Source organism: Nilaparvata lugens, chromosome 3 (genome assembly GCF_014356525.2).
Source record: "Nilaparvata lugens isolate BPH chromosome 3, ASM1435652v1, whole genome shotgun sequence".
Taxonomy (NCBI): Eukaryota; Metazoa; Arthropoda; class Insecta; order Hemiptera; family Delphacidae; genus Nilaparvata; species Nilaparvata lugens.
This window is the reverse complement of record NC_052506.1, coordinates 80,234,467-80,258,578: the sequence shown is the minus strand read 5'-3', so window position 1 is coordinate 80,258,578 and position 24,112 is coordinate 80,234,467. Positions and strand designations below refer to the sequence as shown.

At 35.2% G+C, this 24,112-nt stretch overlaps 1 protein-coding gene across 2 annotated transcripts; it reads right to left on the bottom strand.

The window, feature by feature from the left end:
- Positions 1-1,898: 1,898 nt before the first annotated feature.
- Positions 1,899-23,470, bottom strand: LOC111054219. Of its 2 annotated transcripts, none has more exons than XM_039424752.1 (2): positions 23,097-23,470; positions 1,899-2,099 (listed from the first exon to the last, which is right to left on the bottom strand). In XM_039424752.1, exons 1-2 carry the CDS (start codon positions 23,242-23,244, stop codon positions 2,008-2,010), a joined length of 240 nt encoding a protein of 79 aa, XP_039280686.1. In that variant the 5' UTR covers positions 23,245-23,470; the 3' UTR covers positions 1,899-2,007. The 2 variants fall into 2 exon arrangements, with proteins under 2 accessions (XP_039280686.1, XP_039280687.1); XM_039424753.1 differs by lacking the exon at positions 1,899-2,099 and adding an exon at positions 6,048-6,458 and having other exon boundaries at positions 23,097-23,469.
- Between the last annotated feature and the right edge of the window lie 642 nt (positions 23,471-24,112).

Below are 24,112 nucleotides of genomic sequence, written 5' to 3'. Positions count from 1 at the left end.
TTATAAAATAGAATTATAGTACCCTTTGAAATTAATAAAATAATACAAATTATACAAACTAGTTTCAGTGATCACACCATCATCGACGTGTTATAAAAATGAATTTCAAATAAATCTTTATTAATAGTTCTTTTATTCTAAATAATACTTCAAGATGTTATTCATTAACATATTAAGATAGCTCATTGCTAAACATTCATTTGAAATTTATTTTCACAACCTAACAATGGTGTTGATCACCGAAACTAGTTTGTTATGATTTGCATTCTATTATTTTATTAATTTCAAAGGGTACCATAATTCTATTTTATAAATACAAGAAAGTAGCCCTGAATTAATACATTCAATGAGCTACAATATTAATTGATTGGAGAAGAAAATTAATATGGATATAACCTGAATTTGATTTATTTCCCAAAATAAACAAAATCAAAACATTATAATACAACACTTTACAGCAAAGAGAAACGCTAATGAGACATACAAAACAGTGTATAATATAGAAGAATACATAATATTTGAATATTCGTACTATTTCAAGACAAAATTTAGAAATTAATGTATGAAATTTTTAGCAATAGCCTGTTATTTTCCACCGTATATTATATTTGTTCACTTCATCCAATAAATAAATCGACAGTGTAAATAATACTATGAAATCAAATAGAATAAAATAATAATATTCGTAGCCGTCAATGGGCCTTACGACTGTCATACTTCAGCCGGGACCCGACAGCTCAACGTGCCCATCTGATAACACAGGAGTGACCTATTCAAAATCTTTTGGACAAATAGGATGAGATGAAATGATATCGGTGCAGTTTTAAACTCATCAAAAATAGAGAAAAATAGAGACTTGCTGCAAGTCTCTAACATTTCAAAAATCTCAAAATATGCACACTAAATAATTATTTCTTTATTTGAGAATATACGTATATTTAAGGGCACCAGGAACTATATCCCATCATTGCTCTCAAAACGCCCACTGAGCAGTACAATTAGAAAAACAATGCATAAAAAATAAAAATCGAGTACCTATACCAGAGATGACATAAATAATAATATAGTTTTTTATGTTGTTTTTTATCATGTTTTACTCTATGCTAATACTATTGTGTTTCAGGAAAAAATTGAAAACAAGAATGAAGATTTCATCAATCTATTTCATAGAACGGATACGCGTACAAATAGTGGTCCAAAATAAGAGTTTTTTTTGTCTCAGAATTGGAGTTTCATTGGTAGCAATAATCCACTAATGAGATCATAAATATTCTGCACTGGTGAAGGTCGCGAGGAGCTCCAAACATGACGGATAACAGTCGAGCAATACTTTCAACAAAATAATGGAATTCAGTACACGCCTTCTGTTAGATAATTCATCAAGTAATCCAGGCTCCTTTTCTAGCTGATTGCTTAGTGCGTGGGTTGGGAGGTCGACATCGTTCTCATTTTTCAAGATTTCTCAGTTTCCAACACGAATTCAAATTTTCCATCGTACCAAATTCTTCGTCAACAATGTTCAATTTATTATACATGATGTGGAATTTATGTGAAAGATAATGATTTTTCTATTTATGAAACAAGTTTTCCCATCTTCCACGACGGTTTAGTTCGAACATTGACTGTGAATACTGAGAAGTGACGTCAAGATCTTTCTCATTTTTCAGGATCACCCATCAGTTTCCCAATACGAATACAATTTTTTTATTTTGCTAAGTTCTTTCCTATTACTAATGATGTTCAATCATACATGATGCATAATAATTGATTATCTGTAAAATGATGATTTTTCCATTGATAAAACAAGTTTTCTCATCTGCCACGACTGTTTAATTCGAACATTGACTGTGAGGACTGAGGATGAGTTCAACACATCCTTCTCATTTTTTCAGAAGTACAGAATTACCCAGCGTTCTAATACAAATCCCTAACGATGTTAGATAATAGACGATGTATAGTTGATTATCTGTGAGATAATTATTTTTCCATTTTATTAAAGGAATTTTCTCATCTACCACGATGGTTTAGTTCGAACATTGACTTTGAAGACTGAGGAATGACGTCAACATCTTTCTCATCTTCCAGGATTCTTCTGCTGTCTAATACAAATTGAAACTTTTTATTTCTACACATTTTTCATAAATGAATTCATCAGTGAAATAAATAAGATTGCCACTAGGGTGATGAACTGAAAGTTTACTTAAACTTCAATTGGCTAGTTTACATTCATAGGTAGGTAGGTAGGTAGTTTAGATTAGATTCATGCGTTTGCTAGTCCCATTGAATGGGTGACCAGTTGCAGAGCCGACTTCGCTAAATATGATTTCAGTTTATGAATTGCTTAGCTTTTGGTTTGGATCCCACCTTACGCTGTACGTCTTAACTATTTTAGCTTCTACACGCCCATGTTTCAGTGCGTGCAAAGGTTGAACAAGACAACAATATCTTCCTCATTTTTCTGGATTCCCTAGCTTTATAAAACACAACTTCGAACATTTTATTATTCCAAATTTTCCCCGAACGATAAATAAAATCAGCAGGATGATGATTTTTCCACTATATAGAGTGGTAATTCAACAGTTTATACCATTTAGTTGAAATGATTCAGTTATCTGATGATTCAACTCATGCATGAGTTGTGAAAACAATATCGTTCTAATTTTTCTGGATTCCCCAGCTTTAAAAAACACAATTTCGAACATTTTATTGTTCTTTTAATTTTTCCCGAATGATAAACTAAATCAGCAAAATAATGATTTTTCCACTAGAGTAGTCCTAATTTTTCTGGATTCTCCAGCTTTATAAAACTCAATTTTGAACATTTTATTATTTCAAACTTCTCCCGAACAATGGATGATATCAGCAAAATAATAATTTTTCCACTAGAATAGTAATGTAACAGTTATCCCATGATTCAATTCATGCATGAGTTGTGAGAAAAATATCGTTCTAATTTTTCTGGATTCCGTTGATTTCCAATACAAATTCAACCTTATTATCAGTCTCAATTCTTCCACAACGATCAATAATTATCAGCAAAATAATGTTGAGTAATAATGAGTAATGGAGCAGCGAGTTATCTAGGGTCAAAAATAGTGACCTTAGATGATTCAGGTCACTAATGGGAATCCTACATCGATATAATCTATTCTATGTTGAAACATGATTTCTGATGAGAATTTTCTCGTTTTCTAAGCAATACAGTAGAAAATTATGTAAGATCAGTCAGACGGCTGATTTCGAAATAAAGATTAATAATGTTGCTTTGTAATTACCAAGGAATTTGATGAGGATTCCAGGTACAAAATTATAAAAAAGATAATCGATAATCACTATTCTATGTTGAAAAATGATTTTGAATGGGAATCATATTGTTTTCAAAGCAATAGAAAAATTATGCAAGTCAGACGGCTTATTTCGAAATAAAGATTAATAATGTTGCTTTGTAATTACCAAGGAATTTGATGAGGATTCCAGGTACAAAATTATGAAGAGGATTTTAAAAAAGATAATCGATATTCACTATTCTATGTTGAAAAATGATTTTGAATGGGAATGATATTGTTTTCGAAGCAATAGAAAATTATGCAAGTCAGACGGCTTATTTCGAAATAATGATTAAAAATGTTGCTTTGTAATTACCAAGGAATTTGATGATGATTCCAGGTACAAATAATTATACAAAAGATAATCGATAATCACTATTCTATGTTGAAAATTGATTTTGAATGAGAATCATATTGTTTTCGAAGCAATAGAAAATTATGCAAGTCAGACGGCTTATTTCGAAATAAAGATTAATAATGTTGCTTTGTGTTTACCAAGGAATTTGATGGGGATTCCAGGTACAAAATTATGAGAAGGATTTTAGAAAAAGATAATCGATAATCACTATTCTATGTTGAAAAATGATTTTGAATGGGAATAATATTGTTTTCGAAGCAATAGAAAATTATGCAAGTCAGACGGCTCATTTCGAAATAAAGATTAATAATGTTGCTTTGTAATTACCAAGGAATTTGATGAGGATTCCAGATCCAAAATCATGAAAAGGATTTAAAAAAAAGGAAAATAGATAATTTTCACTTTTCAATATGGTACTTTAGTTCTAGAACTTGGTACTTTAGTTCTAGAACTTGGTACTTTAGTTCTAGAACTTGGTACTTTAGTTCTAGAACTTGGTACTTCAGACTCTAGAAGTCAGAACTGACTGAATTCTGACTCCTAGGTCGTAGCTAGAGAATTGATAAGTGATCAATAACAAGCAGTTCGTAGAGGAAAGTGAAATTGTAAAGTATTGAATTTCTCTTTGAAATATAAGAGCAATAACTTATAGGTTATTGCAGTAGCATAACAGTTTGTTAGTAGGTTAGTACCGTAGGCCCACTTATTAGTCATTACAGTGAGTGGGTGGTGGAAATGATTTTTCCAGCTTGCATTATTGAGCTAGAAAACAAAAGAAGTTGTTCAGGCTATTCCAGAATGTATTCATCGTGTGGTGAGAAGAGACTTCAGATCTGTTCGAAATAATAATAGTGTTAAATAGAAGTATATTTGTGGGTGGACACATCCAGGTGACAGACTTGCAATTATTACGGTGTCTGTCTTACAATTTTGTTTTCGAGTACATAATAATTATATGGTTTGATTCATTTATAAAATGAGATCGCCAAGCTACCACGAAAAAAGAAAACACGACAATTGAAACTTTCGAAAAATGTTGATGATGACGTGTATTTCTTCTTCTTACAAACAAGGATTAGGCTTTAACCTGTTCCGACTCACATCTAGCCAATTATTCAAATAAACATAAAAATTCCTATTATTGCCAACGCTTGAGTGGTCTGCCAACATCTCTTTTGCCTACTGGCTGATAATTATAGACTTTAAATGGTATTCTTTCAGCTGACATTCTTTGAACATGCTCCCTCCATTGATGCCGATTCTCCGTAACTCTTTCATTCATGCTGCAGATTTTCAATTATTTCCTAATATCTTCATTCCTGAAATGATCTCTTCTGTCACATCCCTTGGTTCTTCGGAGAAATCTCATCTCGGCTGCCTGCACTCTACTTTCAAGTGGCTTCGTAGTAACCCATGATTCACTACCATAAAGGAGGACTGGAGCGGCCATTACCTTATAAAATTTCATAATTTTATCTGTTCTAGCTTTTTTACCCAAAGTCCTGCTGAATTTCCACATATCATTTGAAACTTTCCTATTTTCTTCTCAATATCTAATTCATCTTTGTAACTAATGTCACTTCCTAGATATGTATATTGAGAAACTTGTTTCAAAACTGTATTATTAATAACAATTTTTGATCTGACCGGATATTTGCCTCTGAATTTCATTTCACACGTGTATTTCATTTTTTAAATTAAAGTTGAATTTTCGTATTCAGTTCGAAAATTTTGAACTGTCTTTAGAATAGCCATAGATAAGCGAACTACGTGGACAATTCATCACATTCAAGTGTTAATAGTGAAACCTAGTTGTTTCAAGCCTACATCCTATTCTCCTACAAAATAAGAAATACGGAAGCTCATATTATATGCTCGTATTCCAATTAACAAGCTTATTCACTTTATCGAGTGAGTGGAATACATTCAACCTACAAGAAATTGTATTTAAGTTTAATATAAAGAGAGTAAAACTCTATGGTCATATCATGAGGCTCCCTGACCATAGAATCACAAAAAAAAGTAAAATATGTAGCTTCGCTTGCCTATGGAGGAGAACGGATTAGGAATGTTGAGAAAGATCTAGTTTTGGCAGGAATTACTGATGATAAAATTAAAAATAGAAATAATTTCAAAACAAAGTGAACAAATGGGAAATTATTCCAGAGATAAAAGCACCAAGAGTTGGCACAAGATGGAGTGAAGAAAGAAAAGCTGCATTTTCTCAAAGAATGAAAAGCTGGTGGGCGAACAAGAAAACCGCCAAGTCTAATAAATGTCGATGATCATGATTTTACTCAGCGTCTTTCACTTCGGGAGCTCTACGACTAATAATATTAATGATAATAATGAAGAGAGTAATATTGATTGCCACAAGTAGTTAACTGATTTCAAAATTTTCCCGTTATTTATTGAGTTCTATAATGGTACTCAAATATAATAAAGTTATAGCCCAATCAACCGCTGTAAAAACAGATTGGATTCAACACACCGAGGTTTTTACACAAATTCTAAGTTTTTCAGATAATTAAACTTATGATCCAATTTTTTACTTTTACAATATCACTTCCACAACCCAAATCAAATGTTACTTGGAGTGATTATTATTTAATGAAAATCCAGATTAGATGCTGTAAATTACCCCGAAGACTTCTTCTTCTGCAAATGAAATTTCTAATTTATTTCCATCCGTTACTTGAAGGTTCATATACCTGATTAGACAAAAGCCTCTTGAATCATGATTGAATTCCATGATAACCAATCAGAGAAGGATTCTGAAAAGAAGGCTTCTATGAATAATTATTCTCAGCAATTAAACCGTTAAAATTCGACAAAATTTTGAGCAACTTGGCCAAAGTGATGAAAATCAGTCAATATTCACGAGTAGCAGATTGGAAGTTCGAAGTGCCTAAAGTGATAAGAATTAGTAAATATCCATTAGTAATATCTGGGGCACATTATGAGGAATGGAACTAAATATCAGTTGTTGAAATGTGTACTACAGGGTAAAGTTCTTAGCAGGAGAGGTGTTGGAAGGAGACGAATTTTCTGGCTGAATAAATAATTTTAGAACATGATTTGCAGTGTCCACCCCAGAACTTTTTAGAGTGGCTGTCAACAAAGTTATGATTGCCAGAATGATTGCCAACATTCGGTAACGGATAGGCACCAGAAGAAGAAGAAGAAGAAGAAGAAGAAAAGAAGAAGAAGAAATATCGATAATTAACCAGTAATTGGAGAATTGAAGTATCAAATGTGCCATCGTGAAAACAGTATATCGATAAAATTCACTGAAAAAAAACTGAAACCAAGTTTCTAAACTCAGCTTATCAGTTCTGATAAAATGATAATGACTCATCATTTGTAATCAAAATAGCGTTCACAACTTCACAGCTATAATGACAAGCACTATGAATAATTTCCTGTTTTTAATGAGGAGGGAAGTTGGTGTCTGGGAGCTGGAATATCATTATCACATTTGGCATTTCTGAACCAGCAATGAAAATGACTCAGATATCTGAATATGATATCTCTGATAATGACTCAGACTCAGTGAATACAATAATTTGTGATATTCACAGACTATCAAGAATTAAATCGAAATAAATCAACTATTGCAAGAATGCAATAGCATTATGATATCATCGCCTTTTAAGACTGATAACTATCGTATTATGATGTTGATGTGGGCTACATCTATATATATGAAAGCGAAATGGCACTCACTCACTGACTGACTGACTGACTGACTGACTCACTCACTCACTCACTCACACACTCACTCGCAGTACTAAAAATCTACCGGACCAAAAACGTTCAAATTTGGTAGGTATGTTCAGTTAGCCCTTTAGAGGCGCACTAAGAAATCTTTTGGCAATATTTCAACTCTAAGGGTTGTTTTTAAGGGTTTAAAGTTAGTCTTTTAGCATGTATATTCTTCTTCTCCCAAACTCTTAATTATAATTGAAATTTCCATACCATATGTTACCATAGAACTATAATCTAGATAGAGTACCTCTTCGAAACAGTTGTCAACTGGCAACTAAATTAATAATTTTGTCAGGTTGGCATTAAGTTGAGTTGACTTTGTTAGGTTGGCACCAAGTTGAAAATTTAAATGCCTTTATCGCGGAAGAATTGATTGGGCACTGCTATTTCAATCCTGGGAATATTATATTTCTAGCCGTCAGGCTCGCTTCGCTCGCCATATCCGTTTAGCTGGACCCCCGACTGGATTGTCCTAACATATGATAAAAATGCTCAAATGAAAAATGCAGGCGAGCGAAGCGAGCCTACTGATCTCATTCTTGGACGATCTAGTGGGGGGCCCAGGGGGCGGAGCCCCCTGGCTAGACGGATATGGCGAGCGAAGCGAGCCTGACGGCTAGTCGATATATAAATACAATTTGTAATATTCACAAACTATCAAGAATTAAGTTAAAATAAATCAACTATTGCAAGAATGCAATAGGATTATGATATTATCGCCTTCTAAGACTGGTAACTATCGTATTATGATGTTGATGTGGGCTACATATTTTATAAAAACTTTGAAAATTTCCAGAGGGACCGCGGGACTCTGATCTCAGGAGCAAAAAGAGTCAGAGAAGGCAATTTAGAAGGAAAGATTGAAACTAATGTGAGATTCATTTTAAACTGACAGCATCGATTATGAAGAAAATATAAGCTACCTATTCAACCAATGCTAACACTTCGAATTGAATCCCACACTAAGGCCCAGTTGCATAAAAGCCTGTTAAATTTTAACAGTGATTAATTCCACGAGAATCGGGGAAGGTTTTTTTAAAAAGACGGCTTCTCTGATTGGTTCTCGTGAAATTAATCATGGTTAAAATTTAACCAGCTTTTATGCAACCGCCACAGAATTTTTTTTCCAAATTCTACTACTGCAGTATTCCAAGAGAGTTGAAAGCAAGAAATGCAATGCTTCATGCGAAATGATACCGTGTTTGCTATTCCTCGAACGTTTTCAAAAATAAAAAATAATCAAATAGAGCTTAATTTCAGTTAAAATATTATCAACATGTCTGGGAAAATTTGGAAATAATTATTATCCCCTCCAGACGTCTTATTCAAAAGAAACGATCAGCTGCAATTTGTAAACACACATGCAATGAAGATAGTGGAGTACCATAGTCTTGCATATTCATTAGAAACGTGCCATTGCTCTCAATACCATTGTTTAGCTTTTTAAAATTGCCTCTTATGCATGATTATGAGTTTTCTTTTCATGAATATTCTACCAACGTGAAGACGAAGGAATGTTGTACTCTTTTCCAATAATGATTCATTGATGTAGTACTCGATAAAAAAATCTTTGTCACTGTTACTTTAGATATATTGATTCGACAATGTGCAATCTGCATACCACTCAATTTCAAACAAATCGGTATCGATCTACTACTCAACTAACAAGGCTTGTGCGTGGATAATGAGACGGATGATAATAAGATATGAATGTACCTTCAGTTTTAGGTGGGTTCCGAGCTATTTACTCCAAAACTGAAAGGTGACAGGAATACTATCAAATCATATTGATAATCATATTCTGTCTTGTTCTTTTAAATTAGTACTTATTTTTACTCATATTCTTAATATTTCCTATTGGTTTATTTCTTATTTTTAAGAAAACTCGATTGCATCAGGTCTCAACCCTGGGATAACTCACTGAAGGACAAAATACGTCCTCTAAATACGTCCTTGGAAAGAACAGCTGGAAATTTTGTCGTCTGTCGATACCGTAATGGAAGTGAGTGAACGAGTGTATGTGTGGGATCATTCAGCTGATCTCACGAGAAGAAAACTTCAACAAGAAAAACCTTTTTTCGTTTATTTCTTTTTTTTTTAGAAAACATGTTCACTTTACAAAGTCCAAAATAGTAGACTAGATGATGTTAGTTTAGAATAGTACATAGTATATCAACAAATATTGTAGCAAACATAGTATATCATTCTAAATCGAATTCATAGTAATCTATTTGTAATTGTTGATGTGTTTGTTTTTTTAGGTGTGAATAAATTGTTATCTTGATGAGTGATAGTAGCTTAGCCTCGATTTTGATTTGGACTGTGAAGTATAAATTTACAAATTGTCTATGCTTTTACACTCCAAGCGAAGCTCGGTCTCCCAATATTAGTCTCTAATGAAACGAATCATGTGAAAACGCTGGAGCTAGCCCAATATTATGCGAATGAAACCATAGAACAACTAGTTGGACGAATCCAAATACTTATCCAGAGGCGGATATTATCGTTTCTTCAGTCTGCGTCCGAACCCCCATGAGAACTTTGTGGGCACCCCTCATTTCTTCTCTAGTATTTGACTTTTATTGATTTATATCCTATTATATTTAAAGCGAGCTATTCCTTTATATATTTGGTTATTTATATGATCATATATAGTTATATGGTTATTTACTTATGTCCAATGGATCTCGAAAACGGCTCCAACGATTTTCACGAAATTTGGAACATGGTAGGTGTAAAATCTGACAAAGCATTTATTGGAATGGTTCCACTTGTTACTCATTCCGCTACTACGTAGACATCATGTCATCATTTTCCGTCTGCGCTGTCCGGTGACGTCACAGTCACGGTTCTACGGCACTGCTTTAATCAAGTTGGTTTCCCATATTATTCGTATTATTCGTCGTGTTAATTGCCGTTTCAATTTTAATATTTGTACTATTCGATTTTTTGGAATTTATTTTGTCTTTAGGCATCTTACTTTCTTGATATTTGTTACTTTTTCACCAAACGTTTATAAACGTTTTACTTACGTTTCAAACACATCCGGCATGTCCCTTTTTTCAGCCCAGCATTAGCGGTTTCCTTGTCTTTCAATGGAGTCTAGTCGGTGTGTGCACATCTCGCGCCCGGTCTAAACTTTTCATCCAAATTCATCTGATCTACAGAATGTTTTAAAAGTGAATTATTCTTTCAAATTAATTCGTTTATTCCATTCTTCAATTGTGATTCAATTATTCATCGATTTCTTCACTTATTTACTCTGATAAACTTTGTCAAAATTGCAACCTCATGTGGGCGTTTTTCGCTATTCATCTGATCTACGGAACGTTTTTAAGTGTGAATTATTCTTTCAAATTAATTCGTTTATTCTATTCTTCAATTGTGATTCAATTATTTATCGATTTCTTCACTTATTTACTCTGATAAACTTTGTCAAAATTGCAACCTTGTGTGGGCGTTTATCGCTATTTATCTGATCTACGGAACGTTTTTAAAGTGTGAATTACTCCTTCAAATTAATTCGTTCATTCTATTCTTCAATTGTGATTCAACTATTCATCGATTTCTTTGCATATTTACGCTGATAAATTTTGTCAAGTTCACAACCTCATGTGAGCTTAATTGCCATTCTTCAAACAATTGGCTTAACCTCGTGTAACTCAAACTTTCAAGTTCATCATCTCTACCGTTTGGAAATCAATCTAAAAATTCCAACTTGAAAGTCGGATTATTCGTTTGGAATTCTACATGCTCCTGTTCACATTTCCACTGGGGGATTTGCCTGCTGTGGTGGACGCTTCCATTCATGTCATCACATAGCCAGATCACATCGTCGCTTGCTGATGTCCTGTTTCTTTGGGTATTGCGGATTCCTTGCCTGTCTGCCTGGCTGCATCTCCTCTTCAAAATTTTATTCAGGTTATGTAAATTGTTCTATTCAATTTTCATTTACATATGTATTACATTATTGTTTTATTGATGTCTATCTTGACATTCAATTCACTGAGGCCACCTCGCCTATTAATTGATCTATTGATGTCTATCTTGACATTCAATTCACTGAGGCCACCGACGCCTATTAATTGATCTATTGATGTCTATCTTGACATTCAATTCACTGAGGCCACCGACGCCTATTAATGGTTTTGTTGATGTATAACTTGACATTTAATTTACTGAAGGCCCATGCCGCCTATATTTTAATGTACTCTATTTGTTGAGCACTATCTACAGCTTATTGTCATTTATTATTATCCCTTTTGTCAATTGATGTCTAACTTGACATTTAATTTACTGAAGGCCTATGCCACCTATATTACTGTATTCTATTTGTTGAGCACTATCTACAGCTCATTGTCATTTGTTAATATTCCTTTTGTACTATTGATGTCTATCTTGACATTCAATTCACTGAGGCCACTGACGCCTATTAATTGTTCAATTGATGTCTAACTTGACATATAATTTACTGAAGGCCTATGCCGCCTATATTTTAATGTACTCTATTTGTTGAGCACTATCTACAGCTTATTGTCATTTATTATTATTACTTTTGTAAATCATTTAGATTGAAATTTGCAGCAATAACTTTTCATTATAGCACTCAATTTATATTCGCAATTCAGGTATCATTAATATTACCTTTTCGATTATTGTCAGGCTTCAATGGTCATTAATGTCATTGACCCAATTTCATTCAAATTTTGTATTTCTCTAACGTTTTTTATCATATGTTGTAATTATCCCAAGATCTTTCGACTCAATCTACCTACAATTGTTTTTGTATGCGGCCATCTGCCTATTATTATTTCATTATTATTAAATCTTATCTTGTTGACTCATTTGGTCTTTTATTGGCGTACTTACCACACTTCAAGCTATCAGTATTTTTATGCACAGAATCATTTTTATTCAAAGATTTATTTGTAGATATTAATACCAACTATCATTCACAGTCCACTGCCCTGACCTTGGATTCTGTCATAAAAATTGGTCCTCCAGCCCGTTCATTTTAGACCCAGTTTTTACCTAGGATAATTGTTAATTGGACCAATTGGATAAAAATTGGTCCTCCAGCCCGTCATTCTTGACCCAGTGTTTACCTAGGATAATTGTTAATTGGACCAATTGGATAAAAATTGGTCCTCCAGCCCGTCATTCTTGACCCAGTGTTTACCTAGGATAATTGTTAATTGGACCAATTGGATAAAAATTGGTCCTCCAGCCCGTTCATTTTTCATCCAGTGTTTACCTAGGATAATTTTTAATTTTTATTACCCATTTCTTGGTCCATTGAACCTTAGGGTTTCAGTGAACGTGTGCCTAATAGTCTAGCTTGACACCAATGATTAGGTCCCACCCTAGAGTATATTTTATCCCATTGTACCTTTGTATGTTTATATTGTTTAATATTAAGCATTCACACACTTGTTTCAAATTTTCAGTACTGGCTGCAACTCAAAGCACGCTGCGACGTGTATGCACCAGCTATCAACTATCTTGTACCCTGAGAGACTGAACCGCACTGAACTTGTCACAGACAGCTATTGCGCATTGAGAAAACAACACACGGCAAACTACACCGCCTTGCGAGCTCGCTACTTGACTTGCCGCACAGCAAGCTTGATACAACTTGCCTCAAATGCACAGGCGTGCCTCTCTGCGTACTGGACCAGCGCCCAAAGTTGCTTATTGGCGCAGCAATCGCATTGCTACAGTGCAGTATCGTTTCATTCACTCAGGTTTTTCTGTTAATTTTTAAGCATGTCCAATCATGAGGAAGATTCACTTCCTGAGCCTTCTGCTCTTTCCAATGCAAGAGACAATTTACACCACGAAATAGATTGGTTCATAACCAGATATAGCGATTAAGTTGTGGACACTGAAGCCACTTATTATCAATTGTTGACTGTCAAAAACAAACTAGGTTCACTTAGAATTAAGTATGATAAAATCCATGAACAGTTATGGAATTCAGAGTTGCAAGTACAAGACACTTCAACTCATTTTGAAATACTTAATAAGTTTATCTCCATTACCTCTAAGGCAAACGCTGCATTAACTGCTTTTGAAAGCAGACAACGCAACAATGAGGCCACTGCTGGTGCTTCCCAGCGGCCAACATCTCAAAACTCACATTTGGAAAATTTTCAGTTGCCTCAGATTCCGCTTCCACGCTTCAATGGGGAGCTTTCAAAATGGCAAGCATTCTCAAGTGCTTTTACCAATATTATTGGTAATCAGGATAATATTAATGACTCATTGAAATTTTTCTATCTTCGTCAATCACTCAGTGGTGAAGCTCTTGCTAGAGTGGAACACATTGAAGCTGACGAAAATGGTTTTCAGCTTGCATGGAACCTCTTAAGGGAGAGGTATGGCAATAAGAGATTAATTGCTGCCAGGCACGTCACGGCAATTGAATCTCCTCCTACCATAAAACGTAACTGTCTGCAATCATTACAGGCATTCATTGACTTTTGCAAGTCCCACATTACCGCGCTCGAAGCGCTTCAACTTGGAGTCCAAATCAAGGACTTATTGTACATGCACAAAATGTTGTTGCAGTTGAATACTGCTACTGTTCGAGAATGGGAAAAGAGTGTTGGTATACACGACATTCCCACCATTGATAAATTTTGGAATTTTTTGGAATCACAATGCAAAATCATGGAAGCTGTTGCTTCAAGCTCAGCTAACCATCATCAAGGAAATGTACAGCAAAGTACATCCAACTCGGTTGGTGCTCATAGCAAGCCGAAGTTCAATCAAAATCAATCGAATGTTCAAGCTAGGATGCAGGTTACTACCTCTTCTATGTCACCTTGTAGTTTTTGTAATTCTGTTGGTCATTTTCCAAATCGTTGTAATGAATTATTGAAGTTGCAGGTTACTGATGGTTGGAATGCTGTCCGTGACAAAAGGTTATGTTATAATTGCCTCAAGCCTTTCACACCCAATCATGTTTGTTCAGACAAATCGTGTACACTTTGTTGCAAGAGTCACCACACTGTTCTTCATAGGTCGTATCCTCAATCACGAGACACTCAGCCTACTTCTAAGGATAAGGTAACTTCAAATGTTATTCATTCTCAATCTTTTGCTCCCTCCAAGGGTAAGAATGCTGTTTTGAATTCCGTCATGGTTCAGATTCTTGCTCTGATTGTAATTTGATGTCAACTAGGTTGGCTGAAAAATTGTCACTTGCTACCTTGTATTCTGACACTTTGATTCATAGTGTAGGTGAGAATAAGACCAAATCATCTATTTCTCATTCAGTTTGCTTGTCTTCATCTGATCGTTTGTGGTCGGTTGAAGAAAATTGTATTGTAGTTGAAAGCATATCATCTAATGTTCCTAGTGTGAACATTGATCTTTCTAGAATTTCAATTCCTGTTGAACTCAAATTAGCGGATCCATTGTTTGATCAGCCTAAGCCTGTAGATTTGTTACTTGGTGCTGGCATATTCGCATCTGTTCTTCAGCCTGGTAAATTGTATCTAGCTCAAAATGCTCCCATTCTTCAAAAAACCAGTCTAGGTTGGGTCATATTTGGTTCTTGTAAAACTATTCGTCCTATTGCAGCACCTCGTTCGTGCCTCCCTGCTTCGCCTGTGGCCGCTCCCCGTAGGGTCATGTCGAATTTTCTAACTTCAAATGATGTCTCTCATCAGTTAGAGAAATCAGTTCAGATATCAGTTCAGGAAATCAGTTCTCATTCAGTTCAGGTATCAGCTACTACTTCTTCTCATAATGATGTTATCTCAGGCATAATCAATAGTTGTTCCACTTATCACAAAATCGTTCGTACAACAGCATATGTTCTACGGTTCATTCATAATTGTAGGAAACAAAATTCAGTCACTCTGCGCTTTGGTCAATTAGCTATCTCTGAAATTTCAGAAGCTGAAAATTGTATCTTCAAATCCATTCAAGAAGAGGCCTTCTCTGCTGAACTTAAAGCATTGCGTCAAAATCAGGAGCCATTGCCTAATAGTTCTATTAAAGCCTTGTCACCATTCATTCACTCAGATTCACTGCTCAGAGTTGGTGGACGTTTGCAAAATGCAAATGCTTCCTTTGATTATAAACATCAAATATTCCAGCAATCACAAATTCACTCGTGCATTGATTGTTGCTCACCATCGTCGTCTAAGTCATGCTGGTGTGCAGGCCACCATGGCCAGTGTAAGACAACGATTTTGGTTTCCTTCCACCCGTCGCACCATCAAAAGTGTATTGCGGCATTGCATAATGTGTTTTCGCTTTTCGGCTCTTCGTTCTGAGCAAATCATGGGTAGTTTACCAGCGGCCCGCGTTCAGGCTAATTTTCCCTTTTATAATTGTGGTTTGGATTACGCCGGTCCTATTTCCATCCGTGTAGGCGGCCCCAAATCTCATACCTTTTCTAAAGCATACTTGTCGCTGTTTGTGTGTATGGTAACTCGTGCCATTCATATTCAAACTGTCTCGGAACTTACTTCCAAGGCATTTATTGCCGCTCTGATTCGGTTTTCTGCTCGTCGTGGCATTCCACATTCTATTTTTTCGGACAATGCCACAACTTTCGTTGGTGCCAACAATGAGCTACGTGAGCTCCACGAATTTTTGTCCTCTGATCGTCTCAAATCAGATATTCATGACACTATGTCTGTACTCAACATCCAATGGTACTTCATTCCCCCTCGGGCTCCGCACTTCGGTGGACTCTGGGAGAATGCGGTAAAAAACTTCAAATGCATATTCCATGTAGTTACATTCAACAAGGTATTTAACTTTGAAGAAACCTGTACTCTTGCTGCTCAGGTCGAAGCCATCTTGAATTCGCGCCCTCTTGTTCCCTTGTCGGAAGATCCACATGATCTTGCCTACTTGTCTCCAGGTCATTTTTTGATTGGACGTCCACTTACGTCATTACCCTTCTTACCGCCTAACACCAAACACATTGATCATCGTTCACGTTGGTATCAACTTGCTGTTTCTATCCAGGAGCTTTGGGATAGGTGGTATCGTGAATATTTAGCCACTCTTCAGAAAAAAGGCAAATGGCTAAACAATTGTGAAAATTTGAAGGTCGGTACGGTTGTCATCTTGAAGGATCCTGGTTCTGCGCAGTCCACTTGGAAGCTGGCGCGCATTACTGAAGTTCATCCCGGTAAGGACGACAAGGTTCGAGTTGTCACTGTTCTCACTCCCTCTGGCACCTTTAAGAGAGCTATTTCGAGTTTAGCACCTCTTCCCATTGATGAGGATTCTAGTTAATCCCCTTGCTCTTATGGTTCATGTTGTATTTTTAGGTTTCATTGTTTTTTCCCCTGGTTCTCACATGGGGCCCAGTTTTCAATTTCCAATTGCCTAGCCAGATTTTACATATTTCTCTATTTTCTTATTGTGCCATACCCCCGTATGACACAAGGGGCCCAGTTTATGTAAAATCTGACAAAGCATTTATTGGAACGGTTCCACTTGTTACTTGTTCCGCTACTACATAGACATCATGTCGTCATTTTCCGTCTGCGCTGTCCGGTGACGTCACAGTCACGGTTCTACGGCACTGCTTTAATCAAGTTGGTTTCCCATATTATTCGTATTATTCGTCGTGTTATTTGCTGTTTCAATTTTAATATTTGTACTATTCGATTTTTTGGAATTTATTTTGTCTTTAGGCATCTTACTTTCTTGATATTTGTTACTTTTCCACCAAACGTTTGTAAACGTTTTACTAATGTTTCAAACACATCCGGCATGTCCCTTTTTTCAGCCCAGCATTAGCGGTTTCCTTGTCTTTCAATGGAGTCTAGTTGGTGTGTGCACATATCGCGCCCGGTCTAAACTTTTCATCCAAATTCATCTGATCTACGGAACGTTTCAAAAGTGAATTATTCTTTCAAATTAATTCGTTTATTCCATTCTTCAATTGTGATTCAATTATTCATCGATTTCTTCACTTATTTACTCTGATAAACTTTGTCAAAATTGCAACCTCGTGTGGGCGTTTTTCGCTATTCATCTGATCTACGGAACGTTTCTAAGTGTGAATTATTCTTTCAAATTAATTCGTTTATTCCATTCTTCAATTGTGATTCGATTATTCATCGATTACTTCACTTATTTACTCTGATAAACTTTGTGTCAAAATTGCAACCTCGTGTGGGCGTTTATCGCTATTTATCTGATCTACAGAACGTTTTTAAAGTGTGAATTACTCCTTCAAATTAATTCGTATATTCTATTCTTCAATTGTGATTCAACTATTCATCAATTTCTTCGCATATTTATGCTGATAAACTTTGTCAAGTTCACAACCTTGTGTGGGCTTCAATTGCCATTCTTCTAACAATTGGCTTCACCTCGTGTAACTCAAACTTCCAAGTTCATCATCTCTACCATTTGGAAATCAATTTAAAAATTCCAACTTGAAAGTTGGATTATTCGTTTGGAATTCTACATGCTCCTGTTCACATTTCCACTAGGGGATTTGCCTGCTGTGGTGGACGCTTCCATTCTTGTCATCGCATGGCCAGATCACATCGTCGCTTGCTGATGTCCTGTTTCTTTGGGTATTGCTGATTCCTTGCCTGTCTGCCTGGCTGCATCTCCTCTTCAAAATTTTATCCAGGTTACGTAAATCGTTCTATTCAATTTTCATTTATGTATGTATTACATAATTGTTTTATTGATGTCTATCTTGACATTCAATTCACTGAGGCCACCGACGCCTATTAATTGATCTATTGATGTCTATCTTGACATTCAATTCACTGAGGCCACTGACGCCTATTAATGGTTTTGTTGATGTCTATCTTGACATTCAAATCACTGAAGGCCTATGCCACCTATATAATTGTACTCAATATTAACAACTATTTTCATTGGATTTGACAGCTACCCTTGGCTTTACAAGTGATATTCTGAGGCCACTGACGCCTATTAATTATTCTATTGATGTCTATCTTGACATTCAAATCACTGAAGGCCTATGCCACCTATATAATTGTACTCAATATTAACAACTATTTTCATTGGATTTGACAGCTACCCTTGGCTTTACAAGTGATATTTTAAGGCCACTGTCGCCCATTAATTATCTATTGATGTCTATCTTGACATTCAATTCACTGAGGCCACTGACGCCTATTAATTGATCTATTGATGTCTATCTTGACATTCAATTCACTGAGGCCACCAACGCCTATTAATTGATCTATTGATGACTATCTTGACATTCAATTCACTGAGGCCACCGACGCCTATTAATTGATCTATTGATGTCTATCTTGACATTCAATTCACTGAGGCCACCGACGCCTATTAATTGATCTATTGATGTCTATCTCGACATTCAATTCACTGAGGCCACTGACGCATATTAATTGTTCTATTGATGTCTAACTTGACATTTAATTTACTGAAGGCCCATGCCGCCCATATTACTGTATTCTATTTGTTGAGCACTATCTACAGCTCATTGTCATTTGTTATTATTCCTTCTGTACTATTGATGTCTATCTTGACATTCAATTCACTGAGGCCACTGACGCCTATTAATTGTTCAATTGATGTCTAACTTGACATTTAATTTACTGAAGGCCTATGCCGCCTATATTTTAATGTACTCTATTTGTTGAGCACTATCTACAGCTTATTATCATTTATTATTATTCCTTTTGTCAATTGATGTCTAACTTGACATTTAATTTACTGAAGGCCTATGCCGCCTATATTACTGTATTCTATTTGTTGAGCACTATCTACAGCTCATTGTCATCTGTTATTATTCCTTTTGTACTATTGATGTCTATCTTGACATTCAATTCACTGAGGCCACTGACGCCTATTAATTGTTCAATTGATGTCTAACTTGACATTTAATTTACTGAAGGCCTATGCCGCCTATATTTTAATGTACTCTATTTGTTGAGCACTATCTACAGCTTATTGTCATTTATTATTATTCTTTTTGTAAATCATTAAGATTGAAATTTGCAGCAATAACTTTTCATTATAGCACTCAATTTATATTCGCAATTCAGGTATCATTAATATTACCTTTTCGATTATTGTCAGGCTTTAATGGTCATTAATGTCACTGACCTAATTCCATTTAAATTTTGTATTTCTCTAACGTTTTTTATCATATGTTGTAATTATCCCAAGATCTTTCGACTCAATCTACCTACAATTGTTTTTGTATGCGGCCATCTGCCTATTATTATTTTATTATTATTAAATCTTATCTTGTTGACTCATTTGGTCTTCTATTGGCGTACTTACCACACTTCAAGCTATCAGTATTTTTATGCACAGAATTCAAAGATTTATTTGTAGATATTAATACCAACTATCATTCACAGTCCACTGCCCTGACCTTGGATTCTGTCAGTAGGTTTATAATATAAAAATTCGTTTGCACTAGGTCTCATCCCTGGGAAAGCTTGCTGAAGGACATGAAAAGGATAACAGTTATTCATCCTTGGAAAAACAGATTTTAATTTCGTCGTCTGTCGATAACAGATGATGCGTGTGCCTGTGTGGGAGAGAGACAGAATTATGTTCAGCTGTGTGATCAATCGGCTTATCTCAGGAGAAATTTTATTAGGAAATTTTAATCGACTTGTCAAATCAAAATAATCTGATTTGTTGATATGACATGGTATATCATTCTAAATTAGCGTATATTATAACTTTTAAACCTAATCATTATTTTACAGTTTTAAGTGATTGGTGAGTGTTATTTTGTTATTCATTATGGTTTGTAAACAATCTAAATTTGAACTTTTCTGTTTTCAAATATTTTTGGACTGAAAATTGGACCTGAATTTAAGTGTATGGAACGTAACCTACTTCTTGAACTATTTATAGTGTATAAATAAAAATTCGGGGGAGAGACAGTTTTGGGCTGTGCATGTTAGTCCTTCCCCAATAATTTAATAAAATTGTGTTCTGTTAAGCAATAAATAAATAACGAGGGAAGCTCGGTGCCCCGATATTATCCATTCATCGTGCCGTTTTGAGAAAATATTAGCAAAGGACAGAGAGCTATCAGCTGTGTGAGTGGTGTTAAGTGTGTGGGAGCATTCTTCATTAATAACTAGTAGTTCTGTGAACAGTAGACCTCGCGCTCAGTAAGTTACTTGCTATGTTTTCTCAAAAATTAATAAATAATTTAACAATTTAAAATGTCTAGAAAAAATCCTAAATAAACATAGATCTTTCTGCCCTATCGTACCGTGACGTTTTGTCCCGGAATGTGAGTGTGAGCGCTGTTATCAGGTCTGGTTGCCGTCGATACGCCAATCCAATCAACCCATCAGAGAACATTCTGTGTTGTCGTGTTGGCAAAAACTCGGTGTGTTGAAATACACGAAATAAACTACCATAATACTAATTTCCTACAAACTTCATTTCTCAATTTTCATGATTTTAGAAATCAATTTCTTTTCAATAATATTTGTTGTAATTTTAATCATCAGATTAAAAAAGAAAAATGTGAAAAAAATTTTTCTATCAATAACCCCAAACTCCAAACTTGAATCATGGCCTCAGCCTATGGAAAGACAAATTCAGTAGACAAAACTGTCTACTAACGTTGATGGAAACATACATTTTCAAGATGTTCGATGTTTTTGAACGGGTAGTATTATAGTCCACTAGACAGCTGATTTATGATGAATAATTCTATAGTCTGATTTTTACGGTAATATTGGCATTCAAAAGAGACTTTTTTTCTTTTTGTATTATCCTTGGAATGCAAAATTTCAAAAAAAACCGTATGTAGCCTATAAGTCGACGCGAAATTCAAAAAGGAACATACCTGTCAAATTTCATGAAAACCTATTGCTGCGTTTCGCTGTAAATGAGGAACATAAATATAAACATGAATATGAACAAAAATATAAACATAAAGAAAAATTCAAAACCGTCGACTTGAATCTTAGACCTCACTTCGCTCGGTCAATAGAGAGAAATGCAGAAACGTCGACTTGAATCTTAGACCTCACTTCGCTCAGTCAATAAACTTGCACATTCATATAAAATATAGCATTTCTCACACAAAAAATAGATTATGTGTTCTGCTTAAATATTCTCTTATCCAACAGGTGGACAGGTAGAAATTCCTTGTATTCAAATACTAAATAGATTAACAGGAAGATTAATACGACGTTGTCTTCACTGATAAAGGAGTACTAATTAGAAATATTCTCTTATATGAAACAGGTATGAATTTTCGTATGTGAATTCTAGATTACCAGAAAGATCGATATGTTGTCTTCACTGATAAATAATTACAAAATTGAAATACCTAGTGGAAATAAACTATTAGAAAAATCGATAAAATGATCTTTACTGTTGGAATACAGTTGTGGAATCTGAACCATAAATTACTTCTATGAAGCACTATAAGTTGAAACTACTCAAATCACTATAAGCTTTATAGTTTAGGGCTTCAAGCCTCTTGTTCCTCTCTCAATCATTCATAGTTGAGAATGATACTGTACGTATCAATGTATAAATAAATATGAACTACTGAAGCTACTATACATTTTGGATTGAATAGATCGATAATAAATCAATGATGAATGGATGAAACCGACTGTAAATGTCAATAATAACTGACTGATAAAATTGATAATAATTAACTGTCCAAACTGATAATATTTGACAGCTTGTCAATATCTATTTCATTCATTTATCTTGAAACACCTGTCTGAGATGTAGATAAATTGAAATTATCTTGACAAAATCTGTTTCATTGTCTAGAACATGGTAGGCCATAGTGGAGTAGGTCAATATCCACACAGAAAACACTAAACAAGTAGAGGACACATTATATGAATTTTTTGTAACTAACTATTGTATGTAATTATTGTAATTTATCTAATATTTTGTGTAATTGATGTTGTTTTTTAGTTTTTTTTTGGGGGGAATAAACATTTTATTTATTCATTTTATTTATTTATTGATAAGGTACTCAAAGTTTCTTAAGCAACTTTTAATGAAGATCAACAGCATAGAATCATTGTACCCTTCTATGATGATCTACACTCCAAAATTATTACATCAATATCACAATACCCTACATATTACAATATCATGATCTACATTCTACAGTCGTTACAACAATATCACAATACCCTACATATCTCAATTATTATGATCTCCATTCTACAGTCATTACACTAATAACACAATAACCTTCATATCACAATTATAATCATCATCTAAATCACCATGCTTAGTGAATCCAGTGGATAAAATATACGATGGAGAGGAAAGTACAAGAATGAATATGGAAATTGAGAGCATAGAGTGGAGAAATTACGAGATAATACTGGAGAGGTATGGAGGGATGAATGAAGTGGTAAAAAGTGCATCAGTGAATTAAAAGGAATGACAATTCAATTTGTTTAGAGCACGCAACACCATACAGTAACTATATAACTATGTAGCCTGGTTATAATATAGTTACTGTACTCAGCACATGGTTTGCATTACATAACCTCACAAAAGTCAGCTGTCAAACAGTCGTGGTCTGGGAGGGATCAATTCTCCCTCTCCCCCAAATCACGACGAGATGGGGTGACAACTAGATTGAGAAGAAGAGGTCGGGTGAAAGGTGTGGATAAATTTGAAATACATACTTGGCGTATCTTTTCGGCCCACCACAGCAATGTCAACCGCTCCACAATTTAGCAAGTTTTCCGCCTCCGAGTTGCGACGCGAATGTTTTTCCTCGTCTTCCGCGTTTTTGTCATCCTGCGACTGCAGTTCGCTTTCACGTGCCGCCATCACTGACCGAATTCGCGACACTCGACGACAGATGAGTTGGGTGTTGTCATGAATAACACACACTAGCAAGCACCAGCACCACTGACACAAGTAGCACTTTCGGGAGCCTCTAGGAGCCGAGCCCCCCTCCTAACTGGGGAGTAGTGCGAGTGCAACAGCATTGCCCCGTTCCACCACCAGAGAGCGCCGTGCTCTCAACCCGAACGCTCAACGATCTAAACTGGGTTACACGACGCTCAGCCAGGGTGGCGCCCCTGGTGGACTTTTCGAGAAGCACGCCTTCACCCACTCAAGCCCAGACGCAGGCTCCGCTCCCCTGTTAATATTTACATCACAATGCTTGTAGCCCGCGCCTCTTATCACCCATCAGATAGTGACTGATAACAGCTTATTGCAGAGAAATGCTAGTCGTCATTTCGCGATATTGTGGGGCGGTATTCCACTTTCATTCCCGGATCTGCATTAAATCGATATTTCTCATATATTTTTTTTAGAATAGCCTACATTGGAATTGAATTTTGGAAAATAACACAACATTATTTCCTGAGAAGCGTATATCCATATTCAATATTGATTCCAGTTCTAGAAAATAAACCAGATTCTGGTTTTGAATTAAATCGAAGATACCGTATCACATAATTCCGAAATATTTTGAGGCGATATTCCATTTTGATCCCAGATCTGAATTGGATCGAAATCTAAAAATTCATTGGAAATAGATTGTGGGAGATAAGCGTAGCCCAGTTTTAGACTACCAACTTAATTCAATAACTGTATTTGACATCATCGATTTATCATCTATTTCTATTCATGAAATACATTAGGATTGGATATGATTCATATATTTTTGAAGAAAATGGAATTCAAT